The sequence below is a fragment of the Carcharhinus amblyrhynchos genome, chromosome 32 (genome assembly GCF_965287045.1).
Source record: "Carcharhinus amblyrhynchos chromosome 32, sCarAmb.v2.hapA, whole genome shotgun sequence".
NCBI lineage: Eukaryota > Metazoa > Chordata > Chondrichthyes > Carcharhiniformes > Carcharhinidae > Carcharhinus > Carcharhinus amblyrhynchos.
Window position 1 is genome coordinate 20,162,404 of NC_137355.1, and position 23,233 is coordinate 20,185,636.

At 42.8% G+C, this 23,233-nt stretch overlaps 1 protein-coding gene across 5 annotated transcripts; it reads right to left on the reverse strand.

Annotated features, from left to right (window-relative positions):
* Window positions 1-422: 422 nt before the first annotated feature.
* Window positions 423-21,295, reverse strand: rccd1 (RCC1 domain containing 1). 5 transcript variants are annotated; one of them, XR_013889773.1, is made up of 9 exons: window positions 21,061-21,295; window positions 17,477-17,710; window positions 16,462-16,615; window positions 14,326-14,447; window positions 13,153-13,269; window positions 10,020-10,199; window positions 6,401-6,430; window positions 4,695-4,904; window positions 615-691 (listed from the first exon to the last, which is right to left on the reverse strand). XR_013889773.1 is itself a non-coding variant. In XM_080216296.1 (8 exons), the coding sequence occupies exons 1-8, from the start codon at window positions 21,293-21,295 to the stop codon at window positions 435-437; spliced, it is 1,329 nt and encodes a 442-aa protein (XP_080072422.1). In that variant the 3' UTR covers window positions 423-434. The 5 variants fall into 5 exon arrangements, 2 of the variants coding, with proteins under 2 accessions (XP_080072422.1, XP_080072423.1); XM_080216296.1 differs by lacking the exon at window positions 4,695-4,904 and having other exon boundaries at window positions 423-691; XR_013889775.1 differs by lacking the exon at window positions 4,695-4,904 and having other exon boundaries at window positions 665-691; window positions 9,976-10,199.
* Window positions 21,296-23,233: the final 1,938 nt, after the last annotated feature.

Genomic DNA, 23,233 nt, shown 5'->3' on the forward strand with positions numbered 1-23,233 from the left:
GGTGGCACAGTGGTTAGCACTGCTGCCTCACAGCACCAGGACCGGGTTCAATTCTCAGCTTGGGTCTGTGTGGAGTTTGCACGTTCTCCCTGTGTCTGTGTGGGTTTCCTCTCTCAGTCCAAAGATGTGTGGGTAAGGTGCATTGGCCATGCTAAATTGCCCCTTAGCGTCAGGGGGACTCACTAGGGTAAATGCATGGGGTTATGGGGATAAGGCCTGTATGGATTGTGGTTGGTGCAAACTCGATAGCCGAGTGGCCTTCTTCTGCACTGTAGGATTCTATGGTTCTACACCCAGAACTGTTCTAAACATGACCTCTGTGAGGATCCCAGAGAATTTTGGACTATAATCACACAGTTTTTCTTGGCCCAGGTAATTGTTGCTCTTGTATCACAGCATATGGTAAGGGAGCCCCAGGAGACGCTACTCTGTCACTAAAGGTGTACGCTCAGCAAAGCACTTGGGAGATAATGGTCCTGGCAGCTGAGGTCCTCACCAAATTGTTGATGCTGGGCTAATTCCCAAGGTGCTGGGAGCATAAAATTCATTGTAAAACACGGTCCACAAATCAGACTAAAGATCTTTGTGATTACCAACCTCATTTGGCTCAGCTGCACGGGGTGGTGCTGGACAAAATCATCACATTCTGTCAATAATAACTCCAGAACATTGGTCTTCCACTCCAGTCTGCCTGGCCAGGATTAAAGAAAGGAAGCACCATCAGTGACGCCATAGAGTATCCTTAAAGGTTTTCAGAAGGCATTTGACAAGGTGCCTCACAAGAGGTTATTACAGAAGGTCAGGGGGCATGGAGTTGGGGGTAGGGTGTTAGCGTGGATAGAGAATTGGCTGTCAAATAGGAGGCAGAGTGTGGGGGTCAATGGGTGCTATTCGGATTGGCGGCTGGTGACTAGTGGAGTGCCCCAGGGGTCGGTGCTGGGGCCTCAGCTATTTACCATTTATATAGATGATCTGGAGGAGGGAACCGAGTGTATGGTGTCGAAATTTGCCGATGACACCAAGATTGGTGGAACGGCAAATTGTACGGAGGGTGTGGAGAGTCTGCAGAAGGATCTAGATAGGCTGGGCGAATGGGCCAGGAAATGGCAAATGGAATTTAATGTTGGCAAGTGTGAGGTTGTCCACTTTGGTAGGAAGGACTATTACTTACGTGGCGAAAAACTGCAGCAGGCGACGGTGCAGAGGGACCTCGGGGTCCTTGTGCATGAGTCGCAAAAACCCAGCCTGCAGGTGCAGCAGGTGGTCAGGAAGACAAATGGGATGCTGGCCTTCATAGCGAGGGGGATTGAATATAAAAGTAGGGAGGTCTTGCTGCAACTGTACAGGGCACTGGTGAGGCCGCAGCTGGAGTACTGTGCGCAGTTTTGGTTGCCGCACTTACGCAAGGATATTTTGGCCTTGGAGGGAGTGCAGAGGAGGTTTACTAGGCTGATACCAGAGTTGAGGGGGTTGAGCTATGAGGAGAGGCTGAATAAACTAGGCTTGTACTCGTTAGAGTTTAGAAGAATGAGGGGAGATCTCATTGAGACATATAAGATGATGAATGGGATGGATAGGATAGAGGTGGAGAGGCTCTTCCCACTCAGAAAGGACAGTAGGACTAGAGGGCACAGCCTCAAGATAAAGGGGGGGCGGTTTAGAATGGAGTTGAGGAGGAACTTCTTCACTCAAAGGGTGGTGAATCGCTGGAATTCTCTGCCCGTTGAAGTGGTGGAGGCTGCCTCGCTAAATATTTTTAAGACGCAGGTTGATAGGTTTTTGATAGGCAAGGGGATTAAGGGTTATGGGGACAGGGCAGGAATGTGGACCTAAGACACGACAGATCAGCCATGATCTTATTGAATGGCGGGGCAGGCTCGAGGGGCTAGATGGCCTACTCCTGCTCCTATTTCTTATGTTCTTATGTTCTAAAGGCACAGCTGCCTATTGGATTTTAAACTTCCTGGCATAGAATGTGAAAAGGAACACTTTCCACCAAGATTTTCCTGAATGTTGAGAATTCCACTGATCACCTGATTCTTGATTTTTTTCCCCTGTTATCCATTCCTGTCATAGGCAAGGCTGCCATTTGTTGCTCATCGGTAATAGCCCATGAACTGAGTGATCTGTCAGCCACTGGCACAGTTCAGAGTCAGATTTCCTTCCCTAAAGGACAACAGTGAGCCATATGGGATGATAATAAGCTTTCAATTGAGTTTAAGTTCCACCAGCTGCCACTGGTGGCTTGAACCCTTGTTCCCAAACCTGGGCCTCTGAATTACTACACACAAACAAAACTGCTGGAAAATCTCAGCAGGTCTGGCAGCATCTGTGGAGGCAGAACATTTTGAATTTAGATGACCCTTTATCAGAGCTGATCTTCATCAGCCTGTGCATACAGCATCTGTAGAACTGTTTTGACGACTCGAAACTTTGGCTCTTATCTCACTCTGCAGATGCTGTCAGACCTGTTGAGATTTCCAGCATTTTTCTGTTTATGTTTCAGATTCCAGCATCCGTAGTATTTTGCGTTTATCTCTGGATTACTAGTTTGGTGACATTACCTCTCCACCACTGTCTGCCCCAGTGTAGTTGTCAATAACATTCAATAATAAGGATTGTTGATATCTTGCTGATGACTGGGGGCTCTCAATGAACTCTGATTCCTAATCATTTTGCCACCATGCCTGTGTCATCTCGTTAAAAGAGCAACTTAATCCCATTCATTTCCCCAAAGGCCTGCAAAGCTTTTCTTTCAGGTATTTATCCAATTTCCTTTTGAAAGTTACTACTAAATCTGCTTCCACCTGCCTTGATTCAGAAAAGCATCAGGGATACTTGCAAGATCTGGGGGCACAAGCATGACAATGGTGAATTTCTGAACTCCAGAAAATTAGTTGGTCCTAACTGCAAAAGGGAATAATGTAAGAAGCAAATCTGAGGATAATTTTTGGCAGCAAAAGTCAAGATCCAAAAATGGATAAATTCATGGGATTAACATTGAAGATAAACATAGTTTGTACAACACACATCAATGACATCACCTGTCAGTCAGAATTGAACAAAGCAGAATCCTCTAGGGAATGAGGCGAGAGGCATCTGGAGAGTATTCCTCATTGTACAGAGTCAACACTGGTCCAGTACCTGATTAGCCACAGATTAAAAGATAATTTAAGATCAAGAATTGAGTGCAGTATCTCAGTTCTTGGGGTTTATTTATCCAGCCTGTGTACACAGATTCTGTAGACCTCAAACCATGGGCAAAAGGCTTCAGAGACACAAAAACATACACAAAACAAGGACTAGTCCAGAAAACATACACAAAGCAAGGGCTAGTCCATCACCATCAATGCCAATGAGAAAGGTGACAAAATTATATATTTGCAGAATCTGGCAAAATCTAATCTTTGGAGGAATTTTTTAGCAGGAGCTACCTGAGCCAATCATAGCATACTGCAGTGCAGGGGGTGGCCATTTGGCCCATCGAGTCTGCACCAACCACAATCCCACGCAGGCCCTATCCCTATAAACCCATGCATTTACTGTGGCTAGTCGCTCTGGCATTAAGGGGAAATTTAGCATGGCCAATCCACCTAATGTGCACATCTTTGGAGTGCGGGAGGAAACTGGACTATCTGGAAGAAACCCACGCAAACATGAGGAGAATGTGCAAACTCTACACAACGTCAATTAAATCTACACTCTAGTCAGGGTACCTGTTGCAAGTCCAATAACCAGTATAAAATGGAGATGAAAATGGCAACAACCATTAGGCTGTCCACAAATCAGCATTATGCACAAATTTAGAAGGAAGTAGTGAATCACAGGCCAGATGAAAAGAGCTCAGGCATTGGATTCAGCCCACAACGCAACAATTTTCGCTACAGAAGAAGTGATGAGTGAGTGACTTCATAAATATGCTTGCAAATTAATTCACTGAAAAGTTAAATAAATACACTGAGAATGAAATATTGGTTTAGTCTGAATGTTAGGTGTTGATAAAAATACATTTCCATTGATATGAAATATTTCATTTTAATATTGCATTAATATTTAGGTACACAATAGGGGTCGGGCATTGTCTATAAGAGTGACAGGAAGCAGCTTAAAGCAAGGTAATCAAACAGGTTTTTTGAAGGTGGAGAGATGAATCAAATTGGAGGGAGAGATAGTGAAGAAATCAAAGTAGCCCAGAGTTGAGACATTACAACAATTTTCATGTAAACCTGAGCAGTACGGCAGGAAATCTGAACTATATACAACACTTGCTGCATCAATAGCAATTAATAAGTTAACAAACTCTCCAGCTTATTGCTGTCTTTTTATAAACATTTTCTGATCCTAATCAGTTGCATCATTCCCATATCACTCACATTCAGATGCCAAAGTTTGGCAGCACTCCTTTTTCCTGAAAGTGCTAACTCCCGCAGTGTCACAGCCTTGTCAGCAGTTCACCCGCGTGATCATTCTTCTCAAGGTAAATATTATCAGCAGGCCAATCTAATCACAGAAATATCCATAATTCTGCCCTCAGCAGATGTCTGCACGTGTACAGCTTCAAGTACAGGTCAAATCAGCACAGCTCATTTCTCTCCTTCCTATCCCATGAGTAAGCCAACTAGGAAATAACAGCATTGATTGGGAATCAAGAACCAACAATTCCAGTTAATGTGGTTCAGTACATGATTACTCACTGTGCTGATTTTCCACACAATCTTATTCCGGTGACTGACAGAACACACCTTCAACCAAGATTTAAAATTCTTCCTGCTGTGCAAACACAAAAGTGTTCCAAGGTCCGCAGACAACATTCAAAACTGAGAGGTGGTTTTGTACAAAGTAATTCACAAGCTGCGGAAGATCAGAGCTATCAGTCTGTCCGTGGCCAAGTTGCCCATAGGCACCTGGGAAATAGAAACAAACAATTTGTAAATTTTACTGTGAATACACTTGTGTCCGTGCGGCGATAATAATCTCTCCCTCAATATCAACGAAACAAAGGAGATTGTCATCGACTTCAGGAAGTGTAGTGGAGTACATGCCTCTATCTACATAAACGGGGATGAAGTAAAAAGAGTTGAGAGCTTCAAGCTTATAGGTGTCCAGATCACCAACAATCTGTCCTGGTGTCCCCATACTGACACTGTAATTAAGAAAGTCCACCAATGCCTCTACTTTCTCAGAAGTCTCAGGAAATTTGGCATGTCAGCTACGACTCTCACCAACTTTTACAGATGCACCATAGAAAGCATTCTTTCTGGTTGTGTCACAGTTTGGTATGGTTCTGCCCAAGACCGCAAGAAACTACAGAAGTGAACGTAGCCTAATCCATCGCGCAAACCGACCTCCCATCCATTTTCTCTGTCCACACTTCCCGCTGCCTCGGCAAAGCAGCCAGCATAATTAAGGACCCTACGCACCCTGGACATTCTCTCTTCCACCTTCTTCCATTGGGAAATGTTACAAAGGTCTGAGGTCACGTACCAACCAACTCAAGAACAGCTTCTTCCCTGCTGCCAGCAGACTTCTGAATGAACCTACCTCACATTAAGCTGATCTTTCTCTACACCCTAGCTATGACTGTAACACTATATTTGGCACTCTCTCTTTTCCTTCTCTATGAACGGTATGCTTTGTCTGCATAGTGCACAAGAAACAATACTTCTCACTGTATACTAATACATGTGACAATAATAAATCAAATGAAAGAAAATCACAAGGCACTTTGCACATGAATTGTTTGTGAAGCAGTGACTGTTATACAAGAAATGCAGTCCCCACTTTACACCAGCATCACCTCACAATTAATCCCTGAGATGATTTGCTTAATTAATCTGTTTGATTTGGTGATAATTGGGTTAAAGGACACTAGGAGAACTGCCCACTTATATAGAATTGTAGAATCCCTAAAGTACAGAAGGAAGCTGTTCGGCCCATCAAGTCTGTACTGACAAAAATCCCATCCAGGCCCTACTCCCGTAACCCCACACATTTACCCTGCTAATCCCCCGACAGTAAGGGGCAATTTAGCATGGCCAAACCATCTAACCCGCACATCTTTGGAGTGTGGGAGAAAACCAGAGCACCTGGAGGAAACCCATGCAGACACTGGGAGAAAGTGCAAACTCCACAGTCAGTGACCCTAGACCGGAATTGAACCTGGGATCCTGGTGTGAAGCAGCAGTGCTAACACCATGTCACCCTCTTTAAATAGTCATGGCATCTTCAATATCTGTCAAAACAGAACAGAAACGGATTCAAAAGAAATCTCTCGCAAAGCTGAACACTACATGAGTGGCAGGCTAGGTTAAAAACTCAAACTCTCAACCTTCTAGTTTAGAGAAGGCCAGCAAAATCAACACTAAAGTCCATTTCAATCACAAATTTGATTAATACTTACCCCAGCCCCAGGTAAAGAGTTTACCTCCCCCTAGAAAAGAGTGAAAAATGAGAGGGTTATGCTGAATCCATTTTGAAGGTGGTTATAACAGGATATTTATTCAATCATGATGGGATACTGTAAAGTCAACAATCTTTTGAAAAGAAAATCGTTATTAGAATTATTTGAAGAAGGTAGCAAGCAAATATATATTATATATTCCATATAAATATATGGAAATTATATTTTCCATATAATATGGAAAAATATGAAGTCGTTGACTTTGGCAGAAAAAATTGAAAAGCAGTCTACTATTTAAATGGTGAGAGATTACAAAACTGGGTGGTGCAGATAGATCTGTGTATCCTGATACGATACGTGAATCACAAGTTGTTACTGTGCAAGTAGTGAGTGATTAAGAAGGCAAATGGAATGTTGTTGTTTATTGCAAGGGGAATGGAATATAAAAATAGGAACGTTTAACTGCAGCTATTCAGGGCCTTGGTGAGACCACATTTGGAGTACTATGTACTTTTGGACTCCCTAATTGATAAAAGATGGAAATGTATTATTAATTCAGTGAAGGTTCACTCCACTCGTTTTTGGGGTGAGTGGGTTCATCTTATGACGAAAGTTTGAACAGGTTGGGCCTATCTCATTGGAGAGGTGGTGATCTTATTGAAGCATTAAAGGTCCTGAGGAGACTTGATAGGGTGGACAGTGCTCCTCAGAGGGTTCCAAGTCTATGTAACTTTCTCAGAAAACAGCGAAAGCTGGGTCACTGAATTTATTCAAGACAGAGAGATACGTTTTCGCTAGACAAGGGAGTCGAGGATCATGCGGGGGGAAGACACGAAGATGTAGTTGAGACCACAATCAGATCAACCATGATTTTAATGAATGGCGGAGTAGACTCAAAAGGCCAAATGGCCTACATCTGCTCCTAAGCCTATGTTCCTACGGTTTTGTAGTCAAAAACGACGTATGTCATAAGAACATAAGAAATAGGAGCAGGAGTAGGCCATCTAGCCCTTCGAGCCTGCCCCGCCATTCAATAAGATCATGGCTGATCTGAAGTGGCTCAGTTCCACGTTCCCACCTTCTCCCCATAACCCTTAATCCCCTTGCCTATCAAAAACCTATCTACCTGCGTCTTAAATATATTTAGCGAGGCAGCCTCCACCACTTCAATGGGCAGAGAATTCCAGAGATTCACCACCCTTTGAGTGAAGAAGTTCCTCCTCAACTCCATTCTAAAATGCACCCCCCCACCACTTATCTTGAAGCTGTGCCCTCTAGTCCTACTGCCCTTTCTGAGCGGGAAGAGCCTCTCCACCTCTTTCCTATCCATCCCATTCATCATCTTATACGTCTCAATGAGATCTCCCCTCATTCTTCTAAACTCTAATGAGTACAAGCCTAGTTTATTCAGCCTCTCCTCATAGCTCAACCCCCTCAACTCCAGTATCAGCCTAGTGAACCTCCTCTGCACTCCCTCCAAGGCCAAAATATCCTTGTGTGAGTGCGGCAACCAAAACTGCACACAGTACTCCAGCTGCGGCCTCACCAGTGCCCTGTACAGTTGCAGCAAGACCTCCCTACTTTTATATTCAATCCCCCTCGCTATGAAGGCCAGCATCCCATTTGTCTTCCTGACCACCTGCTGCACCTGCAGGCTGGGTTTTTGCAACTCATGCACAAGGACCCCAACGTCCCTCTGCACCGTAGCATGCTGCAGTTTTTCGCCATGTAAATAGTTGTCCTTCCTACCATTATTTCTACCAAAGTGGACAACTTCACACTTGCCAACATTAAATTCCATTTGCCAGTTCCTGGCCCATTCACCCAGCCTATCTAGATCCCTCTGCAGACTTTCCACACCCTCCGTACAATTTGCCGTTCCACCAATCTTGGTGTCATCAGCAAATTTCGACACCATACACTCGGTTCCTTCCTCCAGATCATCTATATAAATGGTAAATAGCTGAGGCTCCAGCACCAATCCCTGGGGCACTCCACTAGTCAAAACTAGTGAAGAGTTTTCTCTGAGAAGTTCTTTTGTAAAATCTATTATATAGAGATATGTATTAAATATGAAGATTAAGTCACATTTTCCAAGTCTATAAATTGAATTTCAAATGCAAATTCAAGTTCTAAGGTTTGTTAGCAATTAAATCAATGATCATATCTCAGTAACTAATGCCTCCATATCATGAAAGAAATGAAAATAAATTCACCTATTTTAAGAATAAACTAATGTTCACTGATTTATCCCACAGAAACTTCCTAAAAAGTGTATTCAAACAGCAACGCCCTGGCTGAAATTGCTTCCACAGTTCACAAACAACACAACAATGTTGTTAATAGAGACCACATCAACATCTTAAGACAGGTTTTCAGGGAGATGGGGGCGTAGTGATACTGTCACTGGACTAGCAATCCAAAGACCAAGGTAATGCTCTGGGCTCAAATCCCACCACAGCAGATGGTGAAATTTGAATTTAATAAGGGTCTGGAATTAAAAGTCCATGACCACGACACCATTGTCAGAAAAACCCATCTGGTTCACAATGTCCTTTAGGGAAGGAAGTCTGCCATCCTTACCCAGTCTGGCCTACATATGACTCCAGACCCAAAGCAATGTAGTTGACTTCTAAATGCCCTCTGAAATGGCCTAGCAATTCACTCAGGACAGTTAACGATAGGCAATAAATGCTGGCCCAGCCAGCAACGCACACATCATATGAACAAGAAAGAAATATCGACTCAGTTTTCTTGTTTCTGTCCTGTTGTATATTTCCAGGTAATTTTTTCATTCCTGATTTTCTGTTTTCTCATTTTGGGATATTCTATAATCACTGTAGATGGTGTGTGAAGCTAAAATCAGCTTGAGATCTGTCCTTTCAAGTGAACGGAAAAGATCCACAGTACTAGCTTGTAGGAAAGCGTGACAGCTGATGTCCTAAACAACATTTTATTCCCTCAAACAGATTATCTGGTAACTATCACATCTTGCATTCTTACTAGGAGACCCAAATCCCAGTCAGGAAAGATATAATACATCCACTAGAGTTTTCAATCACTTTTTTTTATTCATTAGTGGGATGTGAGTGTCAATGACCGGCCAGCATTTATTGCCCATCCCTGGTTGCCCTTGTTCAGATTTTAACCACGTTGCTGTGGCTCTGGAGTTACATGTAGTCCACACCAAGTAAGTAAGGCAGATTTCCTTCCCTAAAGGACATTAGTGAATCAGATGGGTTTTTCCAACAATCGACAATGGTTTCATGGTCATCAGTAGATTCTTAATTCCAGACATCTTTTATTGAATTCAAATTCCACCACTTGCCGTGGCGGGATTTGAACCCGGGTCTCCAGAACATTAGCTGAGTTTCTGGATTAATAGTCTAGTGATAATACCACTAGGCCATCGCCTCCCCTCTCCATCTGGTCAGTATGGAAGGAAACAGCAAAACCTTTCATTTCTGTTAAAATTCCACATTAGTACAGCACTGAAATGACTCATTTTACAATGGGGCTTAGTGATTATACACTGAAATATCAAAACAAAACCAGTTTTGTTCAGACCAGTTTACCTAGAGAGAAATGTAACCGGAATGCAGGAGCCTCTGTTACGTACTGGTGATGGCTGCAGTATGCCGTGACCCACAGCTGACCTTGCTGACTTCTGACACTTCTGGCAAATCCAGCAGTGCAGGAAATGCCTGGATTGAGATGAACACGTTCGAATCTCCCATGGTTTCTTTTTTGTTTGTGGATTTTATAACCGTGTGATGTCCATCACTCGGGGACGATGTGGCTGTGTGTAAAATTGAGGTCAGAGGTTCAGTTTAACATTAGTATATAAACACCAGCTAATCCTTACAGAACTGTATTTTTATTATAAAATAAACACTCTCATTAAACGTGATGACCATTTAATGAATCACATGTAATGAGAATAAATAATAGAGTAATTTGCCAGTTTCCCATTGATAAGAACATAAGAACTAAGAGCAGGAGTAGGCCATCTGGCCCCTCGAGCCTGCTCTGCCATTCAATAAGATCATGGCTGATCTTTTTGCGGACTCAGCTCCACTTACCCACCCACTCACCATAACCCTTAATTCCTTTATTGTTCAAAAATCTATCTATCCTTGCCTTAAAAACATTGAGGTAGCCTCAACTGCTTCACTGGGCAGGGAATTCCACAGAGTCATAACTCTTTGGGTGAAGAAGTTCCTTCTCAACTCAGTCCTAAATCTGCTTCCCCCTTGTTTTGAGGCCATGCCCCCTAAATCTAGTTTCACCTGCCAGTGGAAACAGCTTCCCTGCTTCTACCCCCTTCATAATCTATCAGATCTCCCCTCATTCTTCTGAATTCCAATGAGTACAGCCCCAATCTACTGTCTCTCCTCATGAGCCAACCCTCTCAACTCCAGAATCTCCTCTGCACCCCTTCCAGTGCTGGTATATCCTTTCTCAAATAAGGAGACCAAAACTGTACATAGTACTCCAGGAGTGGCCTCACCAGCACCTTCTACAGCTGCAACATAACCTCATTGTTTTTAAACTCCACCCCTCTAGCAACGAAGGGCAAAATTCTATTTGCCTTCTGAATTACCTGCTGCACCTGCAAACCAACTTCTTGCAATTTTTTTGATACTCAGCCTGTCACCTTTCTATGTTGGGACAGACTCTGCAACAACTATTCGAGCGTAAGGATCATAGATATCTAGCAGCTCTGAATAATTCATACGCTATTCCACACATGCTAATTTCAACAAACGTAAGTAGCGCAAAACAAGGGAAATCACAACTGTCCTGTGGAGACATGTTGGGAACTCCAAAAAGGCTGGCACAATTTAAAAAATTGTTACTGGGAGCTTTTGGTTCAAGGCAGAGAGAGAAGTACCATTCTGGCCAAGATTTGCTACTGCCAATGGCATCAGTGCCTTGTCTGCCTCTGATACTGGACTTGCTGTGAGAGGGGGTATGACAGAATCTGAGTCAGCACATACTTAAAACACTTGGACATTTGGAAAGTGCAGGCAGATAAGACAATGAGTAGCTGAGTCACACTGACCAGGGTGGTTTCAAATTTGACGGTCAAATCAATTGAGTTAGTTAATGGAACTGTAGTAAGGATCAGAGGGATATGTACCAAGGGCAGGCAGAAGGGGTTGGTTTAATTTGGAGTCATGTTCAGCACAGCATTGTGGGCAGAAAGGTCTCTTCCTGTGCTGCACTGTTCTATGTTCTAATGACGTTTAAGTGGCATCTGGACAAATAAATGAATAAGATGGGAATAAATGGATACTGTGCCTAGAAGGATAGGGGGTTTTAGTTCAGTCAGGTAGCATGGTCGGTGCAGGCTTGGGGGGCCAAAGGGCTTGTTCCTGTGCTGTAATTTTCTTTGTTCTTTGACTCAGCAATAGCGTTCAACCTTCCTACATTTCAGAAGAGAAAATTTCCTGAATTTTATCAATCAATCCCTGCTTGAAAATGCAAATGTACACCAGATCAGGGTCAGCTCCAAAGCGTTACACAGCAAAAAACTGCTGAAATATACTGTGTAAACTCAGAACAATCATGCAAGTGAGGTTCCGGAGGGCAAGCTGAACATGTGGAATAGTATTCTTATAAATGCCTTTAAAAGATGAGTGATGAAAAAGACAATGCTGCGAATTGATGAAATTACAATGCAGTTTGCTGGTAAAGACTATTTATTCAGCTATGTTCCTTATTCTGATTACAAATGGCGTTACGCATTCCGTAATAGTGTAAACACCTTCAGCAACAAAGTTAGAAAGAATATTTCCAACAAAAAGTACAACAAAGTATTTCTTATATAATCAAAGACCATACAAGACTTAAATATATACCATATTTCAGTACAGTCTTTTTTGCAAAAGGGGCAACCCATGTTCATAAAATTTTCACAGTGTAACAAGAGACCACTGTGCACACTGTTTCAAAGAGGAAAGGGGGAATTTTCCTCTGTCTATTGTTAGTGAAGAACTCATGCAGATTTTATCACTAGAAGTCCAAAGATATGTGGGTTGTGGATTGGCCATACTAAATTGTCCCTTAGTTTCTGGGGGACTAGCTAGGGCAAATGCATGGGGTTATAGGGATAAGGGCTGGGTGGATGCAGGCTCAATGGGCCAAATGGCCTCCTTGTGCACCATAGGGATTCTATGGATTATTAAAATGGCAAAATGTAGACTTTAAGTTTAAACGTTTTAAGTTATTTACTGGTGTCACAAGTAGGCTTACATCAAAGTGCAATGAAGTTACTGTGAAAATCCCCTAGTCACCACACTCCGGCACCTGTTCAGGTATAGTGAGGGAGAATTTAGCACGGACAATGCATCCTAACCAGCATGTACTTCGGACTGTGGGAGGAAACCAGAGCATCAGGAGGAATTGCACAGTCACAGGTAGAACGTGCAGACTCCGCACAGACGGTGATCCAAGCTGGGATTCGAACCCGCATCCCTGGCACTGTGAGGCAGCAGTGCTAACCACTGTGCCACCCACTTTTGCTCAAGTGGAATATCATTGCTTGTGTGGGATAACAGATTCTTCAAAGTGATTCAGTCAGTCTCCGGATCACACACATAACAAATATTTTCCTCAGTCACACCATACTCTAGTGCCTACTGAGGTAGCAGTGCACCAATGTAACCAGGGAATATGTAGCACTTTAAGGACAAATCCTGCAATTTATTGTTGCAAATGATCTGATATGGAACACAACATCTCCTTACCCTCTTCCTCGAGCCCCTTCTGCTGAGAAGGTTTCTGATGTTCCTTTGAACATGACTTTGTTGGCAGTCCCAGCTGTCCTGACTCATTCCATCCCCATACGTACAGGTCTCCTGATGCTAAGGATTTTGAAAGAAGAAAATAATAAACACTAATAATGACACATTATAATGAAATACATTGCTAAACCAGATTTTTATATTTAACTCATGGTAGATATTGATTTAGTTTTTATTATTGTTAAGTTTTAGATTCCTATGGTTTCTCAGTTATTGAGAATTCAAAACAACTACAGTATGTCACTCAGCAGGCTATTAATGGGTCCTCAACAAAACACTATCAGAAACTACTAAAATTGAGTAAATGCGTAGTGTTGTACTAGACTACACAGAGTAAGTAGTCTCACAACACCAGGTTAAAGTCCAACAGGTTTATCTGGTGTCATGACCTTTCAGAGTGCTGCTCCTTCATCAGGCGACTCACCTGATGAAGGGTCAGCGGTCCGAAAGCTCATGCTACCAAATAAACCTATTGGACTTTAACCTGATATTGTGAGACTATTTACTGTGCCTACCCCAGTCCAACACCAGCATCTCCACATCATAGAGTACACAGGGTGTCCCATAGTTGATCCTTGCTCTGTCCCAAGTTAGCTGATTTTAGTAAAGTCATCAGATGGATCTCAGAGGACACAGAAGCCAGTGTTTCTACTCATGATCACTATCCTAAAACTACTGCTAGAGAATGTCATCTCTGGATTTAGGCAAACAGGAGAAGCTGGAGGCAAGATTGCTTTGGCACAGACTAGCAGATGCAACAGTCACTCAAATTCAGACAGCCATAGGGTAAAGGATGGAAGTGATGCCAAATGCCACAGTTTGGTCTGTTCCTATACATGGGAGAACAAATGAATCGCAGTTAAAGGCCACAATCTGAACAAACATAAGTACTCAATAAACAATTAACAGCAGGGCCTGCCATCAGAGCACAGAGATAAGTGCACCTTATCAGCAGGCACTAATGAGGATATTGATGCAGTTTTCCAATGAAGAAGATAAACTCAACATATTATTTGTCTCCAGGATAGCAGGAGACCCAGTGTGGGAGAAATGGGTATGAGAGGAGTTTCAGTAAAAAAAGCATAAATACGATGTGGTTGCAGTGATGAATCTTACCACTTGCACTCACAGAATGCCAATTCCCAGCTGCTATTTCAGCCATCGCTAGCCCATGTAAAGCCTCCACAATACGCGGTTCCACTTCATTCTCAACAGTACTGTGTCCCAACTGACCATGCCTGTGAAAATATCATATTGCTGAAAAACAAGCACTGTTTGGATATTTACCACCTCAAGTTCTTTACTAAAGTAAATGCCCCAAGAGGATTCACAGAGAAGAAACAGAAAACAATAATGGGAGTGGCAGCATAGGAGAAAAGCTTGACACAGGATGCTTTGAAAGCTGAGAGAAGTGGGAATGGTGGAGGTATTTATAGAATAGGCTTAAAACAGCTGGGATTTTGAAGGGAGAAGATCTCTGCTCAGATTTATCATGGGGTACTATCAAAAGTATTAAACAATAAGCACAGCATCCATCAGGATGGCAAATCAGCTCCATATCAACACCCACAAAGCATTTTCCCAAATGAAAGAAACTAATTTTTTCCCCCAGAATTCTCTACACATACAATCCCTGCAGTGCAGAAAGAAGCCATTCGGCCCATCGAACCTGCACCAACAATCCCAGCCAGGCTCTATTCCCATAACCCCAAGTATTTACTCTGCTAATCCCCCTGACACCAAGGTCAATTTAGCATGGTCAAACAACCTAACCCGCACATCTTCTATCCTGAAGGTGCCACTGGCTCTCACCGTCCTCCAGCAACTCATGTGCAAGTCTGTACAATTAATAACAGCAGGCTACTGTATTTACTGTTGAGATTTTATTACAGTCAAGTCTAATGCTGCCAAAATGTGTAAATTTTCCAAAAAGGTCAGGGGAAATTAAACAGGAGCTGGAACCCTGGCTGCTACTATGTTTATTGTAGCAAGGGCAGTCATCCCAATAGTAACATCCAGTTGAACTTGCTGTGAGTCAAAAACTCAGCAAAAGCAAGCAATCAAATTACACCTTTTGGGTTTTATGGCTTTTATTATCTAATGGACCATTAGAGATGCTCATTATAGCCAGTTTATTGAACATTATCAACACACTTCAGAGGTGAAATTACTGTGGGATGGCTAGTTTTAAACTTGCTGCAGTTGAAGCCCTACAGTCCCCTTTGCTAATGCTGGTCCAGTATATAACTTGTACATTATATAACAAGTATATAACTTGTACATTATATAACAAGTATATAACTTGTACATTATATAACAAGTATATAACTTGTACATTATATAACATATAACTTGTACATTATATAACAGCCGGGCTCAGGGCATGACCATATTTTCAGAAATCCAGTCAAAATGTCAAAAATAGTTATGAGTGCATACTGTACAGAAAAACATCATTCAGTCGCATAATATTAAAGGTGAAACCTGGAGTAACTAGGGATTGAAATAATGGTTTGAAGGATAAAGCAGAACTGATATTAAATACAATAAAAGGCACAGCTTTGAACTTAAAACCTAATTAGAAAGTTCAATTTCGCACAGTGGCACAGTGGTTAGCACTGTTGCTTCACAGCGCCAGGGACCTGCGTTCAATTTCGACCTCAGGCCACTGTCTGTGCTGAGTTCTCCCCATGGATTTCCTCCAGATGCTTTGATTTCCTCCCACAGTCCAAAGATGTGTGGGTTAGGTGCTTTGGCCATGCTGAATTGCCCCTTAGCGTCAGAGGATTAGCAGAGTAAATATGAGAGATTATGAGGATAGGGCCTCGGTGGAACTGTGGTCAGTGCAGACTCGATGGGCTGAATGGCCTCCTTCTGCACTGTAGGGAATCTATGAGTCTATGGATTGTAAAACAACAACATGCATATGTATATATAGCATACTTAATGTAGTTAAAAGGCAGAGACAAAAGCTGCCTTATAAAGAAATTATTCTCTTATTTTTGCATCAATTTGTTATGAGATATGAGAATTTAATCATCTGTTCCAACTGAGGTGAAAAACAATATTTTAACACACATGGGTACCACTCTGATCCCTCAAGATCAGATGCAAAAACACATTTCAGTGACTAGATACAAACCTCAAACTTGACTGCTCTGAGTCCTTTAACAAGTGTATATATTAAGCCTACAATCCAGAATGTGGGTCATTAGTGTGCCAGAATACACACAGCTACTGAATAAATCTTACCGTCCAGAGCCCCAGGAAAGCACTGTCCAGTCAAAGCTCAGTAAGAGAGCATGCTCACTGCCCAGTGCCAACTTTCTTGCACGAAGCTGGGGTGACAATGGTTTGTAAAATGGAGGAGATGTTGTAACATAGCCATCACCGATCAATGGAAGTGCTGAGAGGGAGACAATGGAGAGAGAAAGTAAGTGTTTCACTTCTGCTATTAGTAATTAAGGAAAGCAGCGTTTGAGTCATAAGAACATAAGAACAAAGAGTAGGAGTAGGAGTCGGTCATTTGGCCCTTCGAGTCTGCTCCGCCATTCAAGACTATTAGCTCCGTTACACTTTAGTAGCTAAGCTACACACACTCAAAAGCTCAACCTTATCTCTACTGACTGAGTTGGTCTCAGTTGATAGGGATTATAACAACTGACTTAAACTATACTGCCTGCAAAAGGAGCGAAAGAATAGGCATGTTTTGAAAGAAAGACTGGGGTAACAGCTCCAAGTCCAGAAACTGTACCCAGATGAGTAAAAGTAGATGCGGGGCAATACACATCTCCAAATAACACTGTGCCACATGGGCTTAGTGAAGAAGTGACACCTGTGCAAACAAGAAGGCAAGGGAATATAGCCCAGAAAGGCAGAAAATCAGAGAAGACTCAGAATTCCTAGTGTACACTGGATCTGCACGTCTCTGACAGACCATCTTACCCAGAATCGATCTCTGTAGCCCCACGTCTTTACCCCACTAATCCCCTTAACCAACACACCTTGGGACACTAAAGGGTAATTTAGCATGGCCAATCAACCTACCCTGCACATCTTTGGGCTGTGGGAGGAAACCCACACAGACATGGGGAGAACATGCAAACTTCACAGTCACCCAAAGATGGAATTGAACCCAGGTTCCTGGTGCTGTGAGGCAACAGTGCTAACCACTGCACTACCGTGCCGCATGTGAGGTTACAAAAAGCAAAGGGGAGCAGTAGGATTAGAATCCTGTGAAGACCTGGCACTGCATTATAAACTATACCTGTACATGGCCTCTCTTCCTCTTTCAACTCCCTCGTCCAAGTCGCATCACCGACAGCCTCTCCGACAGTGAGGTTTTGGATATCCCAGCATTCCACTCTGTCCTGCCGTAACATGAGCAAGTACTTCTCAGAGGTCAGAATGTCTGTGCAAGCTTCGTGGCTTCGATTACTCATACACATTTGATGCCAAGGACAACCGCCAACAAAACCGAATAAATAAACAGATCCATCACCTGAAACAAAATTATGGGGTTCAGTTTGACCTGCAAGAATAGAATTGGCCACAAAATTACTCAGTGATATTAATCTATAAACCTGTACTTTTATCCTCTCCTGAAGGTACTGGTCCTAGCATCACTCCAATACTTTGTCCAATGGACCATATTTCATTTGAATATAAGAATTGATCTTTCTAGCACAGATTTGATGCTGCGCTATAATTTCTATGATGCACTAAATAGCAGAAGTACAAGAAGGCAGACAAGCTGTTGCAAGGCTCAGATTGATCAGTTTTGTTAGGCTAGGTGTCCCAAGCCAGAGATATGAAGGAAAGAACAAAGAATAGTACAGAACAGGAACCACTTGACTCATCGATCTAGCCGTCACAAATGCATTTGTCTACAAAACCATGAAACATAGGAGCAGAAGTAGATCAATTGGCCCTTGAAGCCTGCTCCACCATTCAATACGATCAAGGCTGATCTGTTTGCATTGAGTTCCACATTCCCCATCTACCCCCAATAACCTTTGATTCGCTTGCTTAACAAGAATATGTCTATCTCTACCTCAAAAATATTCAATGGCCCCGCTTCCACCACCTTTTGACACAGAGTCCCAAAGTTACACAACCCTCTGTCATATAAGGGTGACCCCAAATTTTAAAACAGTGCCCCTTAGTTCTTGACTCGCCTACAAGTCATTAGCTAAGGATCCCTCCCTCGTCTATAGTCACATGGTCCACATTGTTAATACTGTTAAGGTTCTTAAATACTTCAATCAAGTCACCCTTCACTCTTCTAAACTTTAATGGAAACATGCCCAGCCTTTCTGACCTATCCTCATAAGATATTCCAACTGACTCAAACAGCTTCTTCCCTGCTGCCATCAGGCTTTTGAATGGACCTAATGTGCATTAAGCTCATCTTTCTCTACACCCTAGCTATGATTGTAACACTAAATTCTGCACTCTCTCTTTTCCTTCTCTATGAACAGTATGCTTTGTCTGTATAGAACGCAAGAAACAATACTTTTCACTGTATCCCAATACACACGACATAATAAATCAAATCAAAATGAAGCGCCTCCTCCAATGCATTTACATCCTAAACAAGGAGACCAAAACTACGCAGTATTTGAGATGCAGTCTCACCAATGCCTAGTATAACAGAAGCATAACATCTTTACTTTTACCTTCAATTCCTCATATAAGCTAGCATTCTGTCTGTCTTCTTGATTACTTGCTACACGTGCATACTAACTTTTTGTGACTCATGCACAAACACCTGAATTCCTCAACACCAGAGCACTATGCAGTCATTCTCCATTTAATTAACATTCCTTTTTAATTCTTCCTGCCAAAGTAAATAATTTCATACTTTCCCACATTATACTCCATCTGCCAGACTTTTGTCCACTTAACCTATCATAAGCATCTGCAAATTCTGTCTGTCTTCTACGCAACATGCTTTCATATCTTTGTTGTCTGCAAATTCAGCTGCCATGCTTTCACTCCCCCCATCTAAGTCATTGATGTCAATTGTGAGGGCTCAACACAGAGCTAAATTGTTAAATTCAAGACAACTTGACTGATTGTTTCTTTCACAATCACAGTGTGAGGTTACTTATTGATATAGCAAGTGTATCCTTTTCAAATAAACCTGTTCAGAGGTCCTGTTCTGGAAGGGGTGACTGCGCTGAAGCAAATCTTCACCCCAGCAGCCAGTGTTGTCTCTCTGCTGGCCTCAGCTAACGACTGGCATCTGTGATGCCGGGGATCTCAAGTGGGGGCTGAAATGGATCATCCATTTGGCACTTCTGGCTGAAGATTGCCGCAAAGGTCTTTCAATCTTGGCTTTTGCCCAGATGGGCTCCCATCATTAATAACGACTGTGCAGCCTTCTCCTCCAGTGAATCAAATGCCCACCACTGTTTACAACTGGGTGTGACAGGACTGTACAGCTTTGATCTGATCCATTGTGGGATCCCTTAACTCCGTCTACTGCATGCTACTTGGCACACAAGTTGTGTTGTTGCTTCACCAGGCTGACGTCTCATTTTTAGGGTGTTCTGCTCCTGAAATGTCCACCTGCACTCTTCATTGAATCAGTGTTGATCCCCTGGCTTGATGGTAACGGTAGAGTGGGGGATAATGCTAGGCCATGAGGTTACAGATTGTGGACTACTATTCCAGTGCTGCTAACGGCATCTCATGGTTGCCCAGTCTTGAATTGCTACGTCTGTTGGAAATCTATCCCATTTAGCACTAGTAGTTCGCAATGGAGGGTTGATTGATTGATTTATTATTATATGTATTGGTGTACAGTGTGCACTATGCTTCTATGTGGAATTTGCATGTTCTCCCCATGTCTCCAGGAGTTTCCTCCCACACTCCAAAGGACGGCATGGTGGAACAATGGTTAGCAGCACCAGATTCGATTTCTGGCTTGGGTCATTGTCTGTGTGGAGTCTGCATGTTCTCCCCGTGTCTGTGTGGATTTCCTCCAGGTGCTCTATTTTCCTCCCACATTCCGAAAGACGTGCTGGTTAGGGTGCATTGTCTGTGCTAAATTCTCCCTCAGTGTACCCGAACAGGCACCAGAGTGTGGCGGCTGGGAGATTTTCAACTTTATTGCATTGCTAATGCAAGAGTGCCCGTGACACTAATACACATTCTGAAAGACATGTTGGTTAGGTGCATTGACCCGTACAGGTGCCAGACTGTGGTGACTAGGGAAATTTCACAATAACTTAATTGCTATGATAATGTAAGCCTTACTTGTGAATAATAAATAAAGCTTACTTTTAATAAAAACATTTAAAAAAGTAGGTTAGGTAAATTAACCATGGAAAATGCGTGAGTTTGTGGGGGAGGGGGCGAAGCTGGGAAGACAGTGTTACAGAGTCTATGGAGACCCAATGGACTGAACGGCCCCCTTCAACACTAGGGATTCTATGGTATACAGAGAGCATACCATTCATAGAGTACATATGAATATCCTCAATCTGAAGACATGGCAGAGTGGTTAGTACTGCTGCCTCACAGCGCCAGGGACCAGGGTTTGATTCCTAGCTTGGGACACTCTGGAGTCTGCACATTCTCCCCATGTCTGCGTGGGTTTCCTCCCACAATCCAAAGATGCGCAGGTTAAGTGGATTGGCCATGTTAAACTGACCCTTGGTGTCAGAGCGACGAGTTAGGGTAAATGCATGGGGTTATGGGGATAGGGCCTGGATGGGATTGCGGTGGGTGCAGACTCGATGGGCTGAATGGCCTCCTTCTGCACTATAGTGATTCCTAGGTGCCCTGGCCCGGGCTAACTCCCTAGTCTGAGCTGCCCCCTGCCCCAGGCTGTCCGGCACTGACCTGTCAGGTAGGCGGTGTGACTCCAGGCGAGGCTGATCTGAGGGGGTCTCCCGCCGCCCAGCGCCCCCTCACTGCCCCAAGCCCGCCTCGCCTCCTCGCCTTTCCCCGGGGTCTGGGCGGTCAAAGTCACCGGACGGGGCTCCAAAACTTTCCCGTCCGCTCCGTCCTCCCTCCGGTTCACAGTCTGCCCGAACTGGTTAAACCCGAAACCGAACCAGCGGCCCGTCCCCGCCATTCCTGGAGCTGCCAAATTCAAACCTGCGCAGACTCAGCAACCGCCCAGCGCCCCCTCCGGAGAGACCTCACCCCCAGCAAGCACCGCGCGGCAATTCCACCTCATCCCCAGCAATTCCGACCTTGCCCCCAGAAAGCACTACGCGGCAATCCCACCTCAACCCCAGCAATTCCGACCTTACCCCCAGAAAGCACTACGCGGCAATCCCACCTCAACCCCAGCAATTCTGACCTTACCCCCAGCAAGCACTACGCGGCAATCCCACCTCACCCCCAGAACCCACTGCGTTATACTCTATTCAACACAAGCCATAACATGAAATTAAGTGACTTTAATCTGGTTCTTTATAGAATTGCAGCACTACATTGGCTCAAGAAAGGATTATACTTAGAAGTGTGATGCTTACGTTATGTTTGCACTTCATAGCATAATTGACAACTTTTTTTAAAAAAAGCTCTAGTTCAAGAATGATACAGACTGAAATAAAACGTAGAATTGAATACAACACTGGGTCACCAAAGCTGGACTGTATTTAAAGACACATATTCACACCTGGCCACAAAGTCCTCAGCTTTAAAATTTTATTGCTCCCTGAGGGATTGGTTAATTTTAAGAAATGCACACAACAATGGTGATCTTGTCCTTATATTGAATCAAACTCCCTCTCCACAGATGTGATGGGCCTCTTTCTGGGTAGTAAACTTCTACCATGCTTTTTAAAAGCAATTTTGAGCTCTTCTGGAGGCTCTGTGGATGAATGCCTCGCCTGGTGTGGCAATGAGCCAAATCGGTGATGCAATGTCAGGAACATGATTTACCTTGACCACCAGATTAGGTCATTGAAGCTCTTCCTGCACAGTGCAGCAGGTTAGATGTGCAGGATGTACTATTAGATTCTGTAAGTACATCTCTTGAACAAGGAAAAATTTCCTACAATTAAACATTAATGCTACTTGGCTTTTATTTAGGTATAATATTAATGGGAACTACACAGTAATTATAAAACATAATTCTAATAAAAACATAATTACAATGGAACATTCCTATATAAAATAGTAATCTTCTTGTTTCTCCAGATACTGCCTTTATTTCTATATTTCTCTTAAAGACTTTGATTTTTTTATTCAACAGCACTGAGCAGCTTTTATGGATCTCAGTTAAGCGACCATTTTCATGTGGTTTTGTTTGTTTTGCAAGTAAATCCATTTCTTCTGCTACTTTTCTGACACAGTCGAGTCACTGGTATTACACTTGGATTTTAGACCCAACAACTAATGGGATTTTATCCCCTTTGTGATGATATTAGTGCAATTGATACATATGTTTAAGGTGAATGTTTAAAGATTCAGCTTTATTTTACAGGTAGTCGGTATGTCTGGAAGGAATGCAGCTCAGATGCTGGGAGAGCAGGGTAATTCTCATTTCAGCCATGTAACTTTGATTTAGCTTAGAGCTAATAGGGTTTTGTTTATAGATGAAGATTTCCCCTGGAATTTTTGATTAGGTTAATTGACAGGATCATGTGATAATGTACAGATCTGGGTCTGTAGCAGACAGAAAAACTAAGCAGTTGTTGTTGGAGTTCTGCTAAAGTCAGAGGCATTTTGCAGGCCGTTCCTGAGAACTCTTTCTCTCTCTTTGTCTCTCTCTCTCTCTCCACAAAACGGTTGTGAAAGCTTCAAAACTGTTAATATAATTTAAAGCAAGTATGCCTAGGGTGCTAACTATTTATTTGAAAGTAATTCTGATCAATGCATGATTGGGGCTTATTTCATAGTCATATTTGGAACAGGAACAATCATAAACTGGAAAGTAAAGTTGCTTCTCTTCATTTATAAATATTGTTCAACTGTTAATGGTCGAGCTGCTTCATTTGTTAGAGTTATATTTAAACTGTGCTATTAAATAAAGATTGTTTTACTATAAAAGATCCATACT